Source organism: Syngnathus acus, chromosome 17, assembly GCF_901709675.1.
Source record: "Syngnathus acus chromosome 17, fSynAcu1.2, whole genome shotgun sequence".
NCBI lineage: Eukaryota > Metazoa > Chordata > Actinopteri > Syngnathiformes > Syngnathidae > Syngnathus > Syngnathus acus.
The window spans coordinates 5,965,918-5,991,732 of record NC_051102.1 but is presented as its reverse complement, the minus strand read 5'-3'; the positions used below and the strand labels follow the sequence as shown (position 1 = coordinate 5,991,732).

The window sequence follows — 25,815 nt, the reverse complement described above, 5'->3', positions numbered from 1 at the left end:
TACACATTTAAATGAATCACCGGAGAAGAAGCAGGTTTTCATTATGCCGCCTGCTGGTCAAGCTGCCGCCTTTCTCTCATCACTTGTCATTGTCACCTTCCTGCATCTTCACAACGATATTACAGAGAGCTATTTCTCCTTACGAAAAACTACCATTAAGGAATTTATGGCACTTCATTTCAGTCGCGATACAAATCTTTATAGCGTGGTCTCGGAAAGTATTAAACGCGTCGCTCAAGGCACTTGACTCTAACTCTAATAATGGCGAGTATGAGATGAAGTGAATTCCATTCATATGAGATGTTGGAGGTTACAGCGACAACGTGAGCGTGTATGTGTGGGTGATCAGTGTCCTTAGATCATTGGTGTCAAACCTAAGGCACGGGGGCCCAGATACGGCCCGCCATATCCTTTAATGTGGCCCGCAAAGGCAAATTGTGTCAAATCAAAAACTACAGATTGTCTGCACTTGTTAAAAAAAAAAAAAAAAAAAAAAAAAAAAAAAAGAAAAATGCTTGAAAAGTGTTTAACAATCTCTGATTTCAAAACTAGTTATTCATCAGTTTGTTGTGTAGCCTATACTTTATATGATATAAGGCGTTGACAGTCATAACGGTCCTCCTTTTGTCCCGTATTTGACTAGAATCTCCACATTGGAGAGCGTTAGCCAAAACAAATGACTAGATAGAAAACCATCACCACTCAATAAATCTAAAGAACACCCTTGCGATGAACTAGAACAGAACCGGGGCTAATATCAATAACCACAAAAAAAATAATTCCACAGACACACTCCAATATCTTTGGAGAAAGCTGTAGTGAGCGTTCACGGCTAAATTACAAAGTCACAGCGGCCATGTTCCACTAGCTGCGGTTGATGCTGGCAAGAAGATCACTTCAATGTTTCAACGCCAACTCTTGGCGTGGTGACGTTCGGTCTCGCTGGGTGACTTTCTGTCCCCCATTTAAACCAGGAGCAGCTGCAAGGCAACATTCTCCAAAACTGTTTCCCAACACAACACAAGTCTTCCAGACTTGATCTGGTGCATTCAAGGCACGGACGTCACCCCCTCCCCCCTGCTGAGTATATAAACAAACCCCTTGAAAGTTTGGCTTCACGTGTTTGTTTTCTTTTTTTTTTTTCCCAGTTACGTTGCTGGACTCCATGTCCGCCTTGGCCGACCTGGGCTGGGAGGCCTATCCTAATGAGGGGGTGAGTACGAGCGGCTCACACATCACACGCTCACACACACACAAACAAACATCAAGCCTTTCTTGGAGCCGCCACCACATGTATAAGTTATGCATGTCATGTTTTATTTTAAGGGGAAGGAAGGCGGGACTTAGCAACCGCCGCAGTGCAGTGTGCTCGGAGGGAGCGTTGAGTTCTTGAGCTGTCCTCGCTAAATCACGAGTCTTCGGGGGGAATTTACAAATTATTTCCGCTGCACTGAAAACTGTGCTGCGGAGCCGGAGCCTCCATTTATTACGGCTTGCTTTTTTATTTATTTTTTTAGGACGAGAAGAGAGTTGGGTTGGGCGAGTTATTATGTAAGAAGAAATGTAGATGTTTGCATTGCGTGCAAGCCTTTTGCAGGTAAAAGGAACGCAAGTCACCTCACATCACGAGAGAAGCGTCGAAACGACCGACCGGGATTCAATCTCGAATATAAGCGCGACTTCACGCAAGCAGAAGAGCCGTTGGTTGAATGGCACAGATTAGATTCCACTCCATTCCAACTTCCGCGCGACTATTCAGACCGGGCGGCTTGAATTGCGGGATGCCACACACGCTTTCATGGTCGCGAGCGGCAAAGAGGCAGCTGAAGCCAGCGTAAGCTTGGAAAGGTTGTTTTCTCAAGCCACGCGGGGTATCGAGTTCATGCGCTTGAAATGCATTGATTGTGTGGCCATATTGTTGATGTTTGTGTATGTTTTCTTTCAATGAGGTTCTCATGGAAGAGCGTAATGTCTTCCATCTGCGACTCATTAAGGACAAACAAGAGTACACAGGTTTTTTTGTATTGACAATATGATTCGCTTCCTGAAAGGCACATGTGTTCTCATTTTATAATCGCAAATTACCGAGCCGAGAGTGAACGGAATCTTTTTTTATCAAGCTATCGTTCACGCAAGGATTAGTCGTCACTCCCCCAGAGAAGTGGATAAAAGCGGTCATCTTTGTTTTCACTCGATATGTTTCCTTTATTAACATACTTGTTTTTTTTTTTTTTGTCTCGCCTTTGCCACTTGAATGATAAAGTACAAATTGTGTGTTTGCAGAAAGAAAAGGGTCATCTTCACATGTGAAAGGAACAAAAACAAAAAGTACAAGACTGATGGACTAAAAGCAATGCAGTTTAGATTGTGAATATGAATATTGTTTCCTAATGCCGTTGAAATTAAAGAACGAAAAGGTTTTGGGGATTCTCAAGTCAGTAAGATTGAATCTGGTAAACATTTGACGAATGGAGTTCGTATACTTGCGGTTTGACACCTGTGGATTCACATATATTTTTATTAATTTAATTTCATTATTTTTCCCATACTTCTACTAAATTTTTCATGTAAGACATATGCTTATGAACATTTTTTAGAATTTATTGGGTTAAAAAAAATAAATAAAAACAAATTCCCCAATGCATTTCAATGGGCACCAATTATATGCAAATTTATGCTATTCATGGTTCCCTAAATAGACACAGGGATAGATTTTCACTTTCAAAACCAAAACAAATTATTTCCACTGAGTCCACGAGTCTATCAATCTATCTATAAATTGGCGGCTTGTTGGTGGAAATGGTCAGTCAATGTCAAAGTATGAGAAGTGGCTGGAAAAGAGAGGGGGAAGTCGTGCGGTTGCAAGAAGGTCTTGCCTTTCATATATTGGGTATTATCAAGTTGACCTTTGATCTTTTAAAACCTTGAGATTGGTTTCAGCGAGAGCCAATCCCGACCAATCTGAGACCACTGTCTACCTGAATTAGTCCAAAACCCACACTTGACCCCCCACGGGTCAAATTTAATCCCAACCGTGCTGGGCCGGATGTGGCCGAGACGGAGAGGAGCGACCCATTTCTGTCGCCGAGCAGGCGAGGGGGGGGGGGGGGGGGCGTCGTCAGGGACACAAAACAGATATGTCATAATGATGTTTGAAAACGAGAGGCCCCATAACATCTCTCCACTGCCGGAGGCTCTTCACCCCTCTCTAATTTGCTGGGCCTAAACTAAGCCAGAGCTTTTTCCAAACTTTGGGAGCCAATTATGTGCTCGTAGGTGTACACATCAGATGATTGCGGCGGCGGGGATATTTATGGGAAGCCGGTGAATGGTTGAACTCCGACCCTGATCTGACATCTCTGCTTCACTTCAAAGCAATCAGGAGAGCTCTGTGCTGATTGGCCGCGTTGATTGCGTTGAGGGAGAAGGGAGCCGGCTCATTTTTTTTTTTTTTTCTTTCTCAAAATGTCAATTAGTGTTCAGTTCTGAACCCGTGTTTCAACTCTGTGTGTGCAAATGTGATGACGACCGAGCAAGCTTATTGTAGTTTTGCTTTTTTTTCTATTACGGTCTGTATTAGTTTTTTTTTTTTTTTTTTTTTTAAACGTTATGGACTATTCACATTTTTCCATCACAGTTAGTTTTTATTTTGCTTTGCGTTTGTTTGTTTTAAATTAAGTTCATTTCAATAAGATTTTTGCGTGGGTTTCTTAGTTTTGATCTTTTTCGTGAAAAGGTTTTAGGACAAAAATGATTTCATTTTTGAAAACCCAAACTGTTAGTTTCAGTTATTTTTTTTTTTTTAAAAGCATTCTGATAATATTTCGTTCTTTATTTTAGCAAATTTTCGTTAGTTAATTTGCTATTGAGTAAACTTGGCGAGAACTATCTCTCATTTCGTCTCATTAGCTAACTTGCTACTAACTAAACTTGACGAGAACTCCCAAACTATCAAAACACCTTCCCAGTCGAAAGCCTTTTTATATTTTTTCCACTCATTCTCTCTAGCGACAAGTGTAGTGTTTGCAATAAAAGTAGCGCAGGTTACTTCCCTGTCCATAAACACACCTGTGCTCCACGTCAAGCAAAAAAAATGATGATGAACAGACACGCCAACTAGGGAAATAAGTTGCTGCTTTGGTAGTGGCAGTAATCCAGCCACTCCAAACTCTGCCTACAAAGAAATAAACACAGACATTATAAAGCCCTCTTTATCCCTCAATGACTATTCCCATAAATGCTTTAATCACTACTCTCAGGGGAGCGTTGTGTGCATGTCCGGCTTGTGATGTCCGACTGGTCTCAGTGCTGCACAGATGGGTCTATTTAGCTGCCAAGCGCGTCGGTAATTTACCAACATTTATCCCCCCCCTCTCCCTTCTTCCACCAGTCTTTGCACTTCTAATTAGATCGAGCGCAGTTGATCAGGAGGACTCTCGGACATTTGGTAGCGACGTGGTCTTTCAGGAATGCAGTGAGAGCGACGGGCTAAACTTTCACTGACTTTCAGTTGGCCGCAGTAGCTTAAGCAATCTTCACACACATGGTCTCATCTCTCTGCCTCTGTTTTCCCCGTTGGAGAGCTGGTCGCGCTCCAATTCATACACGCTTGACATCTCAGTGGAGATTAAAAACAGCTGAGTGCGAGGAAGTCTGCGTGAGAATGCGTTTTTATCTGTTTTGGTGCTCAGGATTGAGGTGAGGGGTTTTATTGTTGGGACGTTACATCGCGTTCATTAGCAGAAGTCGAGAGTTTCGTTTTTAGGGCCTTGGCTGTACTTTTATTTGTCCTCAAACTGGACGTCATGACTGTCTGTTACGATTTAGTGGAATTTTATTTTGAAAAAAGACATTTGTAAGTACATCATTGGAAATGTTTGAAAAGTAGAGTTTGGTAGACATTGTTTCCTCCAGGCTTTTATACACCAAAATAATTGGCAGTATGTCATTTGTAAAAAAAAAACCTTGCTTAAATATTTAAATCAATCTTTCATTGTGAGAATTAAGTCGCATTACACAAGTTGTAATGTAAGTATTAATAATTTGGAGAAAAAGGGTTTTGGGGGATGCTTGGGCCTTTTTAAAGTATTTTTTTATTAGTTTTTTCCATTCTAGGTTGACATAGTACACACATTAATAATACGTAATTAGTTTTAAAATTTGCATTTTTTTGTCAGTATTTGGTGTTCCATAAACATTTATTTCAATCTTTCACGACAATAATTTAGAAAAAACTATTACGACAGAGTATACTTTAAGTTCTTAAAGAGGGATTTTCTAAATAAATAAGTGTTATGAAAATAACATAGAAAACCTGAAATGCATAACTACAGTTTTAAAATCGAGGCAAAATAAAATTACAATAGTTATAAAAAAAGTCATCCATGTTTGTTCAGTGTCTGGACACATGCATATATAACAATATTAAAAATACAATTGTACTGAATTCATAATGCGTCAGCTCACGTTTATTTGGTTGCTAGGTGATAGATCATCACTACGGTGGAGAAACTAGAGGAGCAGGATGATGACAGGAGTGCAGAACAAATATGGTGGTCTACTCACGCCCCACAAACATCTGCGTGTGTGTGCGTGTGCATGTGCGTCCAGTCGGTTTCCCCTTCAATGGATCAGATATCTTTAAACACTGAAACCGCATGGGTTTATTTTTCTTGTCTTTAAGGAATAGAAATGTTCTTTCTGCGCTTGCCGACTGTTGGCGTGCGCGTGCGTGTAGATCGACATGTTTTCCTGCTCATGCGAGAAGTGGTCTCAATTACTGCTTTAGTCACAAGTGGAAACAGATGGCAGCAAATGATGGGAGACAAAGTTGCTCTGTCTTACCTATCTCCACACACACACACACACACACACACACACACACATTTGCACCATCCTTCCTCCGTAAGCACCTTTGCTGGAGAAAAATCCACGAGTAGCACAAAGACGGTCGTCTAGTCATGTTGACACAGCTCATCACTCATCCTCAGCCAGAAAAAAAAAAAAAAAAAAACACAACTTGCAGGTTGTGCTACACCGCACTTCATTGAGTGTGAGCCCGCCCCAAAAAAAACAACCTTTGGACTTAGATTTCCTTTTTCCGTAAAACCGTCTCGCAGCTGCGTGTATTTTTTTATTTTTTTCAAAAAAACAGGCTTTTACTCGTCTTTCACATATCCGCCACTTACCTCAGGTATTCATTTTGCTTCTTACCTTTTTTTTACACGCACACTGTGAAAGACAACTCTTGTTCCCGGCTCTCTCAAGGCTTTTACTGTAAAGTATGAAAATGACATCAACTCGAGCCCAAATCCAACATAATAATCCGAATGAACAATCTCTCTTACGTTCAGTGGGAGGAGATCAGCGTGATGGATGAGCGGAACACCCCGATGCGGACGTACCAGGTGTGTAACGTCATGCAGGCCAATCAGAACAATTGGCTGAGGACACGCCACATCAGTCGGGAAGGAGCGCAGCGGGTTTACATCGAGATCAAATTTACCCTGCGCGACTGTAACAGCCTGCCGGGGGTCCCTGGTACCTGCAAAGAGGTTTGTGTCAACTCACACGAACGAGCAGCAACTGGCAACAACACCTGCACTAGTTAATGTCAGTGAACTCAAGCAAGCCAAAATTTGTACAAAAATCTTCAAGCGTTAGTACAGTATTTTCCGGACTATAAGGCGCACCTAAAAACCTAAAATTTTCTCAAAAGCCGACAATGCGCCTTATAGACCGGTACGCCTTATATATGGACCAAATTCCGAAATTTAAACTGTCCCGAAGCATTGTGTCATGAAATCAATCACAAGTGGCCTGCTGAAGACTATGAATCATGAATCAAAAAGACTATGGATCATTATTTTGTGATTATAAAGCAATTTGTTGCGTCTGAAGTTAAAATAAAAAAGATAAAATGGAGAATGATTTGATTTGGATTAAAAATCTGACATGATGCATTAATGGTGCGCCTTATAGTCCGGTGTGCCTTATATAAGGACAAAGTTTTAAAATGGGCCATTCATTGAAGGTGCGCCTTATAGTCCGGTGCGCCTTATAGTCCGAAAAATACGGTAAATGGATTCTTTCCACTATGAAACTTGCAGTTGTTTGATGACTTTTTTTTTTTCTTAAGTCTCTGCTGTTGTAATTAACAGGCAAGTCCTCCTAAGTCACTCAGTTCCTAGCAACCTCCTGCAGACGTCTTTTTGAAGAACAGAAAAAAAAAAAAAGTATTTTTTCTTTCCTTCAGAAGGAGATCAATAGCAGAGCAGCACCTTTGATTTGAAACAAGTTATAATTGAAGAGATGATTCATGGAGCATTTTTGGTGATTTTGAGTAAGGTTATCAATGTCATAATTAATTTAATGACATTTACATAATTGAGCAAATTTACCTTTTAGGGCGCCTTCGGCTGGAAAAACTAATTAGATAATTGAAGGCGTCTGACATTTAGGTTAGATTTGTTCCAATTATAGATGCCGTTGGTTTACATCATTTTGATTATAGAAAAATAAAGCACATAATTACGTACACATACACAACTGAATGAAATTTGTCTGCCTTTTAAAAGTCAGGTCTGATTTGAATAACACAATCATAAATGAATACGTTTCACACCCAAGTGTGTTTATTGTTGTAGGGTAGAATTGAACACCAAAATATATTTATAATAGTTTGCAATATGTATTAATTTCATTACACAGTTGTGGCTCCTGTTAAGAGTGACTTGGCATACTGCAGCGGGAAAAACAGCATTTTTCCATTTTTATTTCCCCCCTTATCTTTCCAATTTCAAAGACTTAAAAACAATACCCCGGGGACACTCTCTAGAACTCCTTGTATATTTTAAATTCCCGATACATATTTTTCACAGGCCCCTCTTCGCTCATATCTGTGATTTGACTGCTCCTCTGTATTCACATCACTCTACTTTGTCTGTCTACTGCGCTCAGTCACTGACATAACATTTTTGGAATGAGTAGTGGAGAGATGATATGAGATTGCACAGAGCAGCGTTTCTCAAAGAGCTGCGACTAGTTATCGAGACAGATGGACTGACGGACGTGAGAGGAGAGGGCGCCAAGCTTGTTAAAATTTCACATTGGGTGGACTGCTGTATCCCTGAGTGTTCTTTCCAAGAGTAGACGATGTAAATCTTTATTTATTTTATTGCCGTTGCAGACGTTCAACATGTACTACTATGAGTCGAACAATGCCAACTTGTGGTTCATCAAGGAAAGCCAGTATGTCAAAATTGATACGATTGCTGCAGATGAAAGCTTTACCCAGGTAAGGACACACACACATGCACACACAAAAAATAAATAATGCTCGAGCGTCGGTCGCCGGTGCACTTTTCAGCCGGTAGAAAATAGTCAAACTGAAAAACCCACGCAGAAGCTGCTGTCGGCCTCAGCTCACATCAGTTTAAAACGTTATTATTTGGGATTATTTTCCGTTTTATTTCAGCCCCGCCCACTCTCTGTCATAACTATATATATAGTATAATTTGTGTACGCCATTGTACAAGATTGTATCCTTATTAAAAGATAACAAAAAATACATTGAATAACTATTCTGCTACTGCCACCTACAGCAGTGGATGTGCAATTACATTTTATTCTAATATGGCAAAAAAAAGGAAAAAAGTTATTTGCTTGCTAAATCAGATGTGTAATGTTTTTGTCATCTGATACAGAATGACAAAATGTCTCCTCTCTGCAGGTGGACGTCGGCGACCGTGTGATGAAGCTAAACACGGAAGTGCGCGACATCAGCAACCTAAGCAAAAAAGGCTTCTACCTGGCCTTCCAGGACCTGGGCGCTTGCATCGCTCTGGTCTCCGTCAGGGTCTTCTACAAGAAGTGTCCACTCACTGTGCTTAATTTGGCCCAGTTCCCTGACACCATAACAGGGGGAGACACGGCCCTGGTGGAGGTACACGGAGCGTGCGTGAATGCCTCCGAGGAGTTTGAGGTTCCAAAGATGTACTGCAGCGCAGACGGAGGCTGGCTGGTTCCAATCGGGAGGTGTGTGTGCAAACCGGGTTTCGAGGAGAACAAGGACATCTGCCAACGTGAGTGGACCGCGTGTTTGTCTGAAATGTGTTTTCTGGCTCTGGAGATATTTTACTAACTGTGGCAATTAGTGTGCATATTTCTGCACGTTTGCAATCGCCAGCCCTTCAAGAAGCCTCCCCCTCCACAATGTTTGGCCAGAGAACTGTTGGAGATGCTTTGAGGCATCTTTTGCTCTATTTTAGAGAGTTGTGTGTGTTTGTCCAGCTTGAATATCTCATTTTCCCCGCTGAGCTGAGGAGAGGCACAGTTTGAGAATGTGTTTATTGCTGTTTGCGTGTTTGTGTTGAAAAAGGAAAAAGGTATGCCCGAGGAAGGCGTTTATTGAGTCGTAAAACTCCACAGATGGCATGTGCAATGTGCGCCGTGCTTGTCTGCCTGCATGTATTTGGTAGAGTAAGCTCTATTAGTTCGACGCCTTCCCACCGTGTCCCCGCAGGCTCACTTTCTTCCAGGAAAGAAAAACAAAACAAAAAAAACCAATTCAGAGATATTCATCCTCGCAAACTTGCAACCCGAGCACATAATGCAATCTCGGATGTTTTTTCGGAGAAGCGGGCGCCAAGACACCCTCAAACCTTGGCAGTTGGGGCCTTAGAGACAAGTGAATAAGTACAAGCTGTACACTGCAGCTTGCGCTTTGGTAATGCGCACAGATTGTGACGGAACTCTGGCTGCATCTCAATCGCAGTTGAGCTTCGCGTCTGTCTGCTGCTTGTTTCATCACGGCTGATTTCATTTCTTACTCTTTGTCGGTCCTTTTGTTAAAATGGACACTCCATTGCAAAAGAGTTGACCTGAATGGACCTCAGAGGTGTCAAACTCAAGGCCCGGGGGCCAGATACGGCCCACCAAATCATTTTATGTGGTCCGCGAAGAATGTGCATCAACGTCATGTGACTAAAATCACAAATTGTCTTCAGTCTTAAAAAATAAACATATTGCTAGCAATTTTTCTTAGCATTCAATGTAAATGTGTGTGTGGGTGAGTACGTATAATCATGTGACCTTTGTGCTCTGTAATAAGGAGATTAGTCCTCGACAGGCTTCCATTGTTGGTCATAAATCCTTTTTGGTTTGAGTTCAAGTTAAAGCATATTTGCTTGTGTGGAGATTATTCTAGAAACAATCAACGGGTACTTGCCAAAAAATGTTAATTCCCTTGTGATGACTAGAAGCATATCGGTGGCAGGCTTGCCTTCGCCACCTACTCAGTCTTAACAAATGTATTTTGGATAATTTAGGAAATTTAACAGCCAGCATATTACGACCACCTGCAAACGATCCAATTGTAGGAACTGGAAAAATGATAATCAGTTTTGATTAGAGAGTGTGGGAGTTTGACCAATGCATATTACTAAGATTACAACAGCTATTTATTACAGTAAATATGAGGTTAACTGGAAAATCTGAACTTATTGTTAAAATTCTATGAAAGTTGTCAACATGCATACACACCAAAAGAATAATTACAAACCCATTGCTGTTCTTTCATAATCCATTTTTTCTATATTGAAAAGAACTGCAAATGGCAATCATCCCCGTGCACAAAAAAAAACAGAAATGTAATTTCACCGTATTTAGAGTGGGTGTACTCATTGATGTTGAGCCCTGCATCAGCATCCACGGCGCATTCAAAAGAGTGGCCGCCTAAATGTACGATACGCTTTAATGTGCCCCCACTGAGAGGCGGCCAGGCAGGCTCCGCCGCGTCCTCTTACACGTCCACGGCGGCTCTAAACAAAATGTTCCTGCCCTGACACATTCGGAAGGTCCTCCACTGGGAAACCACACGCTGCTAATGCATTTAAATCACTGCCTGCACACAAAGACTTGTGGAGGGAGGAAATGGATGTGACTCACAATTGCGCAGGTGAACAAGTCTTGTAATGGCCACTTTGAATTCCTTCTCTCTTTTTGCCACTTTGCTGTTCTGCCATTCATTGTTTTACCGTGTTAATGTTGTGTGTGGATCTCCTTCTTGAGCTGCCTCGTTTTGTCTCGGTGTTTGTCTCGGACTCCCATCAGCTCTCCTCGCAGCGTGTCTCTTTGTGTCCCCGTCCCTTTCTCTCTCGGTGTGAGGCGCTAATGGAATCATTACTAGCCCTTTCTGTGTTAGACAAACAGCAGACACCTCCAATTACTGCCCCCTTTTTTCCCTGCAATCTCCCTCCTCTATGCTACCGCTAACCTCGCTTTGGTCTTCTCAATAATAGGCCTCATTGTCCTCACACATAGTATGTTCCTTTTCCCACTGTGTCATTTTTTTAAATATTTGGTCAATTTAGTCTATCAAGTAGACGATCATATAAGCTAAACCCAATAAGAAGAAGAAAATAATATTTGGTGCAGCAACACATGTAGACTGACAGGATGGATGGATGGATGGATGGATGGATGGATGGATGGATGGATGGATGGATGGATGGATGGATGGATGGATGGATGGATGGATGGATGGATGGATGGATGGATGGATGGATGGATGGATGGATGGATGGATGGATGGATGGATGGATGGATGGCGATTGCGTAACGCCGTTCTGTTTGCCCGTGTTATATCACTGGCACGTGTGTCGCCTGTGAAACGAAGTGTGCGTGCTTAACAACACTGCGCCTCCATCACACTGATGCGCCTTGTCACTTCACGGGGACTTACACAATCTCGCCCTCACTCCTACTCAACCATCATTTGCACACTCCAGGAGGCCACCACCTCTTCCAGGCAAGCTTGTTTGTCTGTCTCTCCTACATTCTGTTCCCATCCGCCATTACTCCCTCCAATCCCGTTTTGCACTCCTTCGCACTCTCCTGCTTTCTCCCAGACGGCAGGGAGCGTCGTAAAAATCTCTTCACAAACCTCTTTAAGCCCAAGGGGTACACGTTGAAGGGCAGGAGTGTGTGTTTGCGTGTGTGTTCTGTCCTCTCCTGTGTGTCTGACAGCACCAATTACTGCCTCAGATGGCAAAAAGAGAGCGGAGAAGGACAGACACCTGTCACCTCAACACAAGTCCTCACAAGACCTCCTCGCACTTTCTTTTCCTCAGCGTGCCGCACTGCTGATATACTGAATATGCGAGTCTTTATAGAGCCGTGACGACTATTTAGGACATTATAAAATAGCACTCAGACCAAGAGGAGTGGGACCTCTGCCAAGGCTTGGACATTTGTCTCCTGCAATCTACAATCTAAAATATTAAGTCTGGAGAGCATAAAAGGACCTCCGATTCACTGGAGACATTATCACTGTAAATTAAACATGTGTAAGAATTATTATAAGGAGAATATTTATTATATTTAAATATTATAATTTTTTATCATATAAAAAATACTTCTTATATTTCTAATATTTCTTATAAGAAATATTATAGTATTAATAATAATTATATAATAATAATTCAGAATAATATCTTATTCCTCTTATTATAATGATAATATTTCTTGACTCTAAAACTCGCAGAGTTCCTCCTGCTCCCATCCAACTCATTGAAAGTGACGGATAAAGCAACCGCTATGAAAACAGAACCTCCTTGGCAGAGAACCCGTCTATTAAGGGCCGGCCATGTGCAAAAGTCAGGCAAACATCACTTTTACACACCGTAAAGTCCACTTGGCTGCGGCTATGAGATCATAACTTTGGGGAGGCAACGCAAAGGTCTGCAAAATGTCATTTACAGAAGAGTTTTTGGAAAAACACCCGTGCTGTGAGGGGAATTCGGAATTGCGTTTGTTCAGGGACGGGCGGGCGATCAAAGGAGCGATGAGGGGGGGGGGGGTTCCTTCTCAGCTGTTAGGACAATCAAGACTTTGGCTATGACCACAGACCAGAAGGAAAAAAAAAACTCTGTTTATCCACCTTGGCGAAAACAGCGGCAAGCTAAAGGTTATACGACATGCACTCAGTCGGGCTTTAATCAAGATGGCCCATTAGATGCACAAGATGAAAGCCGGTGCACTTAAAAGGCTTGAGAGCGCACACAGACATGGACACACAATAGACGTCATATCGCATTGGAGGCCAGCCTCTGTTGACAATTAGCAAAAGAACAGATGTAGAGAAAGGCGAATCTTCACACCTGCAAAAGAGATGGAGCTCATTTATGGAAAGCTCAGTGGGGAACCCGCTTCACTTCAGTGGCTCTTCCACACACAACCTGAACTCTGTCTCCATCCCACTCGCCATGTGTGTTGGCTTGGTAAAGTGAGCAATTTTGTGTTCACGGCAAGCAGACGTTTGAAGGTCAATATCTTGGCTCCATACACCCACTTTCCATGTTCACACGAGGAATTTTTTTTGGGTTTCTGCGCTCAAGTCTTGGTGGCAGCTCAGGGAGCTTGAGAGCACGAGGGTGAAAGATGGCAGGGAGTGGGCGGCAACAAAATGATTTGAACAGCGAGTCAAGAAGCTCTTGTGGGGATGCACTCGATGTTACGTGTACGCCTGTGCGGTTTTTACAATTTGTTTAAAAAAAAAAAAGGGTAGATGGAATATGATTCCAAGCCGGTTCATTTTTCAGTGAAACGATTCAAATCGGTTCAATTTAGATTTGATTCAATATGGAACGACTCAGTTCGATTGATGATATGAGGATCTCGTCATTTTATAATACGAGTGAATTTTTGTTTTTTCTACTCAAGTTTATTTTAGGCACGGCAAAAATATTTTTTTCTCATTCCGGTATTTAAAATGACAACTGCAAAATGTTTTTTTTTTAATAAGGCTAAATAAAACAGCATTTTTTTTTCATTGTACACAGTCTATTTCATTTTTAATCAAAATATATTTGGTCCATTAAGAAACATGTTCTCTTTAAATAAATCAATAAATATTATTCTTGTGTTCCCACACAGTGCATGAAATGATTCAGAATGTCTGCAAATAAGATTCACGAGAAACTAAAGACTTTCGCCAAACCCTTTCTTCGTTAATTAATTGATAAGCAGCACGTTCCAAAAATGGAACAAGAAAAGGCTAGTGGCCTTTATCTTCTACCTGCCTCTACAAAACTCAACACCTTTATCTCTTTTTTTTTTTTTTTCCCCAAAATGTCTGCCTCACCACCATTCCACATTTCTCTCCCTTCGTTTCTCATTTCCCCCCTTTTGTGTTTGAACAAATGACACGCATGCTTACAAAGGCTTTGGCACTCACGTAATTCTCACCATACAATAGTCACCATCTACATAGCCGTGCGGCATTGATGCAGACAATGTGGAATTACACGCTGGCTCAAAGCTCACAGCCTCTTTCACCACGGTGGATCACCTGCCACACTCCGGCGTGGAGCAAACGCGACGGTCACGGTGTAGCCCGTCGGCATGATTGCGGCAAAAGCGGGACAAGAACTGAGAAACACGTGTGTTTCCATCTCCCGGTGCCTTAATATAGCCTTATCGCCCACAGATGGGGGAGGGGGGGGGGGGCAGAGGGGAGACTCCTCTGGGTACAGTCGCCATTAATTGGCTGTGATTCATATGCTGCTGAGTTCCAGTTAGTTAAACAAGCGCACATTTCTGTAGTGTTGAGTCAGTTTTAGCTCAGCTCCATTTAAGATCTAAAGCTTTTTCAAGATGGCAGCGTAAGAGAGCCGGCAGGTCTGGCAAGCAGGAAGCATCGACACAGGAAGGCAGCTATTGACCCTTTCCCCTTACCCCCCCCCCTTTCTCTTCGTCTCTTTCGAGTTCATGGATGGCTTCCAGATGTACGATGGGTCTGTCAGAAAGACCGGGCCAACGTTAACACCAAACATGACATGCAAATGTAGTGGCGGTCAAAGTCCAATTTGTTGAGGCTTTAGTTGGTTTCGTAGCCGGCTGCCAATCGTCTTTTTACAAGAATTGATTGGCAGAACGGATTGATGACTGATGTTAAGTCAGCGCCCGGCAAACAAGCGGCGCAATGTAAAAGTCAGCAATGGCTGAGAGTGCTGATAAGGGAGCCATTCCATTCAACATATGAGGGTGCAAGCAAGCAGCTTTTCTTGGCACGACAGCTGTAGTTATTATCCCACAGCATTAAGACAAAAGCACTTTTGTGATGGAATGTTCCATTTCCTCAAATGATGAATACACCTGCCGACACGAGCTACACTTATTGACTTTTGTGGTCTGAAAGGCACTTTTCAGAAAAGCAAACAGGAAAGCAGTTTGTTTCTGTTCTAGCTGCTGATGAGGAAATTCTTCCAATCAGATCTGGTTATTCTTACAAGAATATAGAAATAAATGACTTGCTTCATAAATTTATAACGACAAATCGAACTGAAAGGCATAATGTGAACAGTTTGTAAAAAATGATGGCACGAAGAATCTGGAATAACAGAACGTCCAGGCATATATTCTTTATCCTCTGTGAAAAACAACCATTATTACAAGTTACTGTGTTAATATTAGAACTAGTATTTGTCTCTCTGACACTTAATTTTAGACCCTTTGTGACCAGGTCTAAGTTGCGGCACATTGCGATTTTAGTGGATTTGATCCGACTACAGGCAAACGCAATCTGTTCTCAGATGATATTTGTAGATGTACTTTCTTCATAAATATAACATCAGCTCGCATTGAACCCTCCGAATCATAGTAGAAATTAATGGCATGCATATTGTTGTATAGCGGCTGAGAGACATTGTTTTATATTTGTCTGTTGTAAAACGCCCGCTGTCCTTGGCGCAAGAACGGGCACAAAGGAGCCGTCAACGATACCCACTTGGCTTCCCGCATGGCGCTAAATGAAAGCTTAGATGGCAAGCCCATTTCGAGTGGGGCTGTTTCCCTTTTGCCGCCATCAATATTATGAGCTCACCCGCCGAGAAAGTCGGCAAGAAGTCGGCCTTCCACTTGACAGGTGCGCACTTGTGCTTCCTCGCATGTGTGCCTTTTTTCTGAGAATCAAACATGAGGCTCACGTTTAAACCTCCGCCTGAGAGAATGAATTATTGAGCGTGATGAACTGAAAATAACCACAGCGAGGCGAGGACGTGCACGCCTCCTCCTATTCGCACTCAGCTGGTCGCCGAATGACGGCAGATTTTTGGAGAAACACGTGTGTGTTGAATTTGGTCTAGATGTGTGCCTCTGCGTGTCAAGGAGGTCTGTCCAGTTCCATTCCAAATGGGAAAGGTGATGCTTTGGAAAAGGACCAGGCAGAAGAATAAGCTATTCAGATTGTCAAGCAAACTCCCAGCAGAGTTCTCCTGTGGGCCTGTCGGGTTCTCGCTCTCCCTCTTTCTTCTTTTCTTTAGTCATGACCCCTCACTCACACATGCACACACCTGGCATGTATTTAATCTTTTTTTTTTTAGCCTCTGGGATAATCATGTCGAGTTGAAATTAGTGAGCCATCCGCTTGGATTACTGCCAGCAAGGAGCGTGCATGTACGCGTGTGTGTATGTGTGTGTGTTTGCTTTAATTGTCGTGAAATTGAGCTTTCTGCGCACGCGCGTGTGTGTGTCCCTGTCAGCGAGAGGGTAAATATTTGCGCAGGAGCTCTGGAGAAGGTCAGGGTCAACATATGACAGACGGTCCACCGGGAAATACGACACACGCGGGCACAACCAATCGAAAAGACGGCAACATAAAGAAATAGACAGAAGGGTAAACAGAGACATGTAAAGGAGGAAAAACACAGTCACGGCATCAGAGATGAAAGACAGAGATGGACAGAAGGAAGAAGAGGACAAGCTTCATCCAGCGGTTCCCCTTCACCGCTCGCTGTAATTGGACGGCTATGGTGAGAACACACACAGTGTGCTCACGTGCTTCACACGCTCGGACATCACCAAGCGTTTCATATCCGGTCGGAATTTACGAGTTGGCCAAGCCATATGATGCCATAAACACTGAGAGGGTGTGTGTGAGGTGTCAGTCACACAGTTTCGTCTGAACGCCACACACACACACACACACACACATACGTCGGCTTAATTGATGCCAGACGACCTCGCTGCTTTACCGCAGCAGCTTTTTTTTTTGTGAATGGAGTACAAAATGGTAAACGAGAAAGGATGCAGTTACAATATACAGACTTGAATATATATGACATAATTACTATGTATATTTTTTTCCTCCCACAGCTGGGATCATATTTTTTTGCCCACATCAAACTTCAAGTCCAAACATACAATCGGAGCCTATGTTCATTCTCTCCATGTGCTGTGTATTAATTTACTGTAGACAGACCGCGAGAATATATTTGATCTTTAGTAGTAGGGACCATATCTTAAAAATTGTTGTAGACTTCTTTTCAGCCAAGATCCATTTTTGGATGGGGGAAAAAAAAACATAATAAAAAATTTGGGCTTCTCTGGTATTGTTCAGGGGGCCGGGTCAAATGTGAACGCGGGCCGTATCCATCCCGCAGGCCGTAGTTTGGAGACCTCTGATTTACATGTCACTAACATAAATTGATGAACAAATAGACATTATATCTTCTAAATAAATAATTTTCTGTCAAATTAAGAGAAATTAGATCGTTGGGTCGGAACCGCTCGCTTCGGCATTTTCCATGATTTTCTGCAGCTTTAAAAACCCTCTAAGCACAATTCTGAATTGTCCTTATCTCACCACTTTAGATGATGCAACTTATGGAAAAGTTTCCCAGGAGAAGTCCAAAGTTAATATAATCCCTTAAGAATGAGAAATCTAATTGGTCCAAAGGATCCAGCCATTATGAGAGTGCATTGTGTGAGCATTTTGCAAGGCATTATGCTGTTAAAAATAGCGATGAGTGCTAGTCTCAGCAGAGTACTTGACATCTCTATTCCCCACACGGCCGCACGTGGTGGCACGATTCCTCTGCAGCTTTTTTGTTTTTGCAAGCTGACAATATTCCATCTCAGAATGGCTGAGAAACCCGATTACGGCTACTCGACGACAACATTGTTCTCCATTCGCTGTTAGGTGTCGTTAATGTGGCTCCGAAGTTTGTTTAGCACCAAGACATGTCAATTCAAGTGTAAACATGTTTCACGCCCGTACGCACTCGAGCACAAACACGCGTAGAGATGCGACTCCAGTGGCCGTAAAGGATGTCACGTTCGATCTCATCACATTTCTCCACTGATGCTTGATGTATCAATTTTTAAGTCGCTGGCCTCAACTCACGCCTGGATCGCACACACACATTCACACGTGTGCACCAACCTACGTGCACACACATGCGTGCACTGCTATTTTGCTTTGGGAGCTCACGGGGTACTAGGAGGGTTCCAGCTAGAAAGCCCGTTGCCATGGAGACCATTATGGAGCTCATCTCCTGGGGGCCACCGAGCTTTATACAATGTCCCTCTCAAAAGAATACACACACATTTGGTGCCCATCCAACACCACCACACACACACACTTTTCTCCCTTTTCAGTGCTTTGTGGCAAACCTGATGGTGAGCCAATGTTTGCCTTGAACTGATTGTCTTAGAGGGCCAGGAAAGAAGTAATTACCAGTCCGACCAGCGCCAGAGTTGAGAGTAGACAAGAGAGCACAGTCTCAGCAACCACCTGTTTGGATGTTAATTAGAAAGTATTGACCGTGAGGTATTGGCTTTGCGCTTGTGTACGTTTCTGCATTTGTTTATAAATCTGCACAAGACCTTTAACAAGTCAGTTCCTAGTCTGCGTTCAAGCGCTGTGATTTGCACAAGCAATTTATAAAGCTACCACGGTGTACTAAATATCCTTAAGTGTACAACTCTCCTATCAGATTGAAATTGACGCTGGTGATTCTCAAAACAGCGACATTTATGTTTGAATAAATTGGTACAATGCTTTGCTTTTCATTTTCGGATATTAAACCGTTAATGTGTGTTCCTCAATAAAGTTTTAGCGTAAGGTTAAACACTTTCATTTAATGTTGGGCTCATGGTTTTCATAAAACCCAGAATAAATATGAATAACCGACAATCATATTGAAAAGACAATAATTAAAATGATCCGGGTTCCGCATCCACACTCAACTTGAGCTAATAAAGTGAAGTGACTTGCAGCCAAAGCGCATGATAGCAAGTTAATAACGTTTACCGTCATTTATCAAGCAAAAGCAATAAAAACTCGGGCGCAGCGGAAAAAGCAAGAACTGACATTTCATCACCTTTTTTCCAACTAATATGGCTTCAGCGTTAACAACATTCTGCTGGTTTTAACCACCTCCAGATGTCCCCCGACACACAGCAAATTTAGACTTTCAAAGAAATTGTGTTTCTGGAGCTTTGACAAATGCACTCTGGTTTCATCTAAGTTTAAGTCACAATTTACAACAAAAAAATGTCGCTTTTGCTAGCAAGCTAGTAACACATTGACACCTAATGACAATTTAGAGCCTTCAGTGAAGCTAACATGATTTTTTGTAATGTCTAAGAGGGAAAATAAAACATGTGGGGACAACCCTGGAGAAATAAAAAATAATTGTTATTTTTCTAACTGTTCACACTCTTGTATGATACCAGAAGAGATGGACGGGCTGTTCTCGCCTCACTCCGAGCGTTCGTGCCCTCCTGATTAGCTCTACTACATCATATCTAAGAGCTATCGATTGGCATAAATACAGAGAGTCTCTCTGGTGACCAGATAAATATTTAATAAGACACTGGATCTGAGGCCATTCTTTGTCATTAGAAGAAACATACTCAAACTGCCGCATCCTCGCTCAGCCCTTGACTTCACAAAAAAGAAAATCATTGTGCATTTACTGGCACAATAGCTTGTCAGATGGGTGATATGCTAATTAGCCACAAAGTCGTACATTTCGATTGTGAGGCAGACGTGCTAAACACTGCGGCGATAGCAAGCGGGTTAGCTAGCTAGATCAATCTATCAATCTCAAGTGTTTCTCAAATGTTATTGAGCCAAGATATATTTTACATCTCCTGACAAACCACCAAAGAAATTAAGCTATATATACTGCAATAATAATTTTAGTCTCAATTTACTTACAAATGGTAGATTTAATTGTACCTTCTGCCATATAGCAGAAGAGCATTTAAGCATAGCTTGATTAGCAACAATATGTATTAGTATTAACTGAATGATACTTTTCAGACCAATTAAGTGGAATTGGATTTCCCCTGCCACTTACAAACTCTCACAGCGCACTAAATGTGCCGCAACACAGTGGTTGGCGGATCTCTGCTTGATAGTATTAACCAATCAAAAGACTTCAATACCACTAGCTTCACTAATAACTCAATGTATTGTAGATTTTACCATATCCCATTAGATACCGTAATTTTCGGACTATAAGCCGCACCGGACTATAAACCGCACCAGCTAAAACTCGTGATTCCGGGTTCAAAATCTGCGAAAAAAGTCACGGCTTATAGTCCGAAATTTACGGTAATTCAAATGTGCCGTTCCACAGCTTCGTTTTCTTTAAAGCTTAACATCTCGTCTCGAGTGGGACTCTTTTCTGTGCAAAGTTGTGCTTGTGTGACTGTCTTTTCTTATCTGTGGCGAGGCATAAATCATAAGGGAACTCCGTCAGGTAGAATATCCCATGAGGGCAAAAGAGGGCGTCAGAAGAAAGAAGAGGTACTGTGTAAGAGACATAAAGCGGGATGAGGTACAGCAGCGAGGCAAAAAAAAAAATAGATTGGGAGAGCAACGCGCTATACTCAAAGACGGCAAGTTTTTTTACACAGACTTTGATCAAGCAGTTGTTGGAATGCCAGGCCTGGCAAGAGCAAGGACGCTCCGGATGAGACGCCCCTGGAGAATACTCGCTAGCCCACCCTACTTCTACAGCTCAGCCAAACACACACACACATGGGCACCCATTATCTTGGAAGGTGAAGGCAAGGTGGAAAGAGGCCAAAGAATCCTCCCTTTGAGAATAAACCCTTCCTGTCCTTCCTTCTCCTTACCTTGCTTTTACTTTTGTTTTTCCCCCTTTTTTTTTTATACAAACACGTCTCCTGTTCAAGCATTCTATGGGAGTCTTGGGGGAATTGCGCTGGTGGACCTTGCTCCCAATATGATGAATGTTTTGCCTAAAAATAAATTCTGTTCACCAGCGAGCACAGCATCCAGGTGGAAGAACTTAGTTCCACTTTGAGAAATCACACTGCTTTTAGGCCACATTTCCATCGCTCTCTCTGCAGGTTAACTACTATTGCCTTGCATATATGTCGTGTGTGTGTGTGTGCGCGCGTGCGTGTGTGTGTGAGGGGGATGCGCATTAGTGTGATAATCAACAGCTTTCCTGGAATGAGTGGTTTTGTACCTTGATTAAATCCATGACCTTCACCAACGTCACAAGCAATCAGCCGGCGCACACAGACACGTACACATTAACAGCATACTTAACACACAAGTGTCGATCGGGCACACCAACATACAATCAGTGCCAGGTAGATTCTCATGATTCAAGTTATTCTGCTATTCTGCAGACAAATGTGCATAAGAACACTCATGATGATCGTTTTCATTACATGGGGTTTGGTGGACTGTATTACGATATACAACAGGGAAGATTGGGTTGAAAAGCATCTGAATATTAGTATTATGAATGTATAATAAAAGAAAAATCAAGGATTTACACTATCATTTTGGAGCTGATCAAAAACGATCATCACTCCGATTCAGAAGATGGTAAAAAAAAAAAAAATTGCATATAGTTGACAGTCATTTAAATTAATTGGCAAAAAGTAGACCCTAAATATTGTCACCAAAACGCAGCCCCCCCCAAAAATTAAGTTGATGTTTATAAATAATTATATAATTAAAATGGAATTATATTAAATTATTTTGTTGTTGTATTTGTAACGATGAGAGAAAGTGACCAAAAGTGTTTGCTGTAAAGTCTTATTTTGCCGATCCTATCACTGGCATCATTCATCGATCTACAAAGTCTGATCATTTGCATTACTAGTAAGCTTACCAAAAAGCAAAATGCCTTGAATCCAAAGAGCACAATTTTTTATTCCACAAAATGACAACTATGCAGCCCGAGCCAAGAAATAGTCATGTTCTGTCCCTGCCAAAGTCACTGCGGCTGCGTATTTGTGCCTTGCCGGCAGCTAGCCTGAAGAGCCGACGCTTACCCGAGACTCGTGACAGTTGAGATGCTGTTTGGCTATTTTGTTACAGTACGACCCCGCGGTCTGCCCGCCTGACGCGAAAAGATCTCACGTAGACCGAATGCCACAATGCATTAAATCAGACTTGTTTTGGTGTTCGTTGCCATGGGTGCTGCACGACACATCGTATGATGCATCACTTTTTGCCTCTGCTGTTCCTCTAGTTTTTGTTCTTTTCGGTTTGGCTTTTCTTTTTTGTGCGTCGCAGATATCATAGTAAATCAGCTTATATGTAGAAAAAAACATGTCTGTGAATAATGCTTAATAAATATCCCCTTTCGCGGTTATTAACGTTTTTTTTCCTCGACCCAGCATGCAGACCCGGAACCTACAAGGCATCGGCCACCGACGCCTACTGCAACAAATGTCCTCCACACAGCTCGTCCCCTCAGGAGCAAGCCACAGAGTGCATTTGCGAGAAAGGCTTTCACCGAGCCGACGGCGATCCACGCTCCATGGCGTGCACACGTGAGTGAACCTTACGCCGAAATATTAGCCAAATAAACACACGCAGACGGAAGTTAATTTCATCGCGTGCTGCACCAAACTACGGCTTTAACTTATAACTATTGGATGACGTTAAATTTAATTAGTTTGTGATGCCTTCTTGTAAGGATTTACAATGCATGACAGCTTTCCAATTTTATGTTTCCCCATCAAGTTTCCCTTTTCCTTGGGCTGTGCCCGTTCAACACACCTGACGCACACATGAAGCACGCATGCATCCATGCGTATTACCTGAGTGCTTGTAGGTCACCGTGCCGTGAGAACACATGAAGCCGATACTCTTATCACAAGCACGTCAGAAATTTCTTGACCTTTCCCTCTCACACCCTCACACACACACACACTGCCAAAGGGATTTAATTCTCTCCGATGAGCACGGAGGCAAGACTACAAGCAAAGCGATGGATTGAGATAGACGGAAGGATGTTGGAAGCGGGAAAGGACAGTGACACGATAACTGCGAGAGGAGAAGAGCACGAACCTTCCACACGGAAACACCCCAGAGTGTGCGTGCGCACACACACAAAAGTGCAGAGCCATTATCAGGTTATGGTAGATTACACTCATTAATCGTTGTAGCAGGTGAGATGTGACAGGTGTTATCAGCTGGAAATGACTAATGCCTCGTTCAAATACGGATGCTCCCCTAAATGGGAGAAGGAGAGAAATGGATCAAACAAGGAGAAAAGGTGAGCACATAGTAAGTCAAAGGGAGATATGTGGAATGACACTTAAGAAGGGGGGAAGGAATAGAACTGAAGGGAATTGCAGCGGTCCAACACAGGCACGTGATCTCAAACGATGATGATGGACGGCAATGCGTGGTCGAGAGAAGTGGGGGATGCAGAAAAGAAAATGACAGAATTAGTCGGATAAATCAGTACGCTCTTCTGACAGATTTCTTTTCAGACAGCTCCAATTATCCGCCCCGCGTGGTCTCCAATCACAGTCACTGAGCTCTGCGACACTTACGTCCCCCACTCATGTCCCTGAGACCACTGGGAAGGCTAATCAGGAAAGGCCCAGGCTGTGCCGGGGTTCCCCAGGGCTCTGTACTTAGCCATGACTAGATGACATGTCATCAGACTGTCTGCACTTTCATTTTTATATGCTTGGATTAAGTTCAGCACTTTAAGTGCAGCCATACTCACTGGACTCGTCACGTGCCCAAAAAAGCGATTTGATCGACTGATGCTCTGCCGTGAGAGTTTGAATCGACTTCCATAAACTTTTTGCAGTGGTGTTGAATTACACTGCATCATACTGGAGATATGGTTCAAATATTTGACCTCTCTCTTATAATTTAAGAGCGTAACCAAAATAGCAGAAACACATACAACTAAATAGATTTTTTTTTTTTTAAATGAATAAACATAATGAGCCTTAGCAACTTTAATCCTAACTGAGTCTGATTTATACTATACAGGATCTCATTAGAGTACCTAATGTTGTGTCCTGTGAGTGATAAATTGCTGCGCTTGCTTTTGTGGAGCTCAATGGGCTTTTAAATTGCACGGCTTTTCCTGGATCGTACATCAAGATATCAGTGGTACCTGCAGGTACGTCTTCTCAACAGCAGCTTGCTTTCTTGTATGTTTTCGCAACTGGTTAATCACAGAATGCTTTGATATACAATCTCTAACTTTGCTTTCGGGCGATTCCTAAATGAATATATTTGTTTTGGCACTCATATGTGACTCACACACAACTACTAGTCACGAAGAAATGTGGCGTCAGATTGTAGGTGATTATTAGCATACATAATGAAATGACAAGCGGCGCTACGTGGGAATGTGACACCAAACAGTTCGACTCAAACGTGAAAATATTACTCACTGAAATGAAGTGTCAACCTTTCAGAGTGATTGCGGCACCACTCGGCGGACTTCGCCAAGTGTCGTAAATTCACATTGTAAGCTGTTGAGAATAATATGAAGTCTTCTAAATCAAAAGATATACCCGACTTGTAAGAAATTGACTCTCTTGGCACTTTCTATGGATCAAATGGTCATCATGTGGATTATTTATAGTCCGTGGTGTGGCGCAAACCCACAAATCAGCAAGAGCCAGCTGAGTCGTGGCTGTAATATTTTATTCTTTGGTTAGCAACCTTTCCATTATTCTCTACCCAGGTCCCCCATCTGGTCCAGAAAACCCGATCTCCACAGTGAACGAGACCTGCGTCACTTTGGAGTGGTCGTCCCCGAGAGACACAGGCGGACGAGGCGACATCACTTACAGCCTTTATTGCAGAAAGTGCTCTGGCGAAGGCAAACAGTGCGTGCCCTGCGGGAGCAGCGTCCATTTTGTGCCCCGACAATTTGGCCTCTCTTCAGCCACTGTCGCCATCACCGACCTACAGCCGGACTCCAACTACAGTTTTATCATCGAGAGCCAAAACGGCGTGTCGGACTTAAGTCCCACGCCGAAAGGAAGGGCGGTGATGAATATTACCACATCACAAACAGGTGAGTGAGTAACCCATTTGTATCCACCAGTTGGATCACTACAAGTCAAAATGTGGAAAATAATCGGAAAATGTATCTGGTTGGCACCTGCAAGCATATTTTAGTGGTGCCCAGTGCCCCCCACAACCCCCCTTCTAGCTCCGCCAGTGCGTAAGAGGCAGACTACAGACTACAAACACATTCATCCGTTCTATCCTTCTTTCTTTTCCTGCAGTGAGCGTTGTGTTGAAGGAAAGGCGCAGCAAGGACAGCGTGACCTTGGCCTGGCAAGGCCCACAAAGACCCAAAGGTGTGATAGTGGAGTATGAGGTCATCTACTATGAGAAGGTGAGCGAGAACTTATTTTTGAAGGCGCCCCACCAGTTTGCCATTGGCATGACTTCCGCTTTCATGTTTGTTTTCTCAATGGTGAACATTTTTTCAAATAATAAAAGGAAAGCTGGACCTCAGTTTCAGAATCTGATCTGTGTTTAGTTTTACTTGCTTATTAGCACTTACCGCATGTGCTAGTAGTCAGCTCGGTGCCGGTGGTGGTGGGATTTGTGAAACTAAACATGCTCTTCTCCTATTGACTTATCGGCTGTGTGTTTTAGCTTGAGGGCATGTCGGACTTGCTCCTCTCCAACAGCTCCCAGCATGTCAATTACTCACACATCTGTTGGACAAACCTCGTAAAACATCGTCAAGGTGATGA

The 25,815-nt window shown here is 42.6% G+C and overlaps 1 protein-coding gene across 3 annotated transcripts in view; it reads left to right on the top strand.

Annotated features, from left to right (window-relative positions):
• epha4b (eph receptor A4b) overlaps positions 1–25,815 on the top strand; it is a 57,022-nt gene that overhangs the window by 7,947 nt on the left and 23,260 nt on the right. Inside the window, exons 2-8 of one of the 3 annotated variants that reach the window (XM_037277041.1) lie at positions 1,149–1,213; positions 6,354–6,554; positions 8,189–8,296; positions 8,732–9,083; positions 22,459–22,614; positions 24,786–25,121; positions 25,336–25,448. In XM_037277041.1, the coding sequence (XP_037132936.1) occupies positions 1,149–1,213; positions 6,354–6,554; positions 8,189–8,296; positions 8,732–9,083; positions 22,459–22,614; positions 24,786–25,121; positions 25,336–25,448 (1,331 nt within the window). Of the gene's footprint in view, positions 1–1,148; positions 1,214–4,674; positions 4,699–6,082; positions 6,194–6,353; positions 6,555–8,188; positions 8,297–8,731; positions 9,084–22,458; positions 22,615–24,785; positions 25,122–25,335; positions 25,449–25,815 lie in introns of those variants that run through there. The other 2 variants (XM_037277043.1, XM_037277042.1) reach the window with 2 other exon arrangements.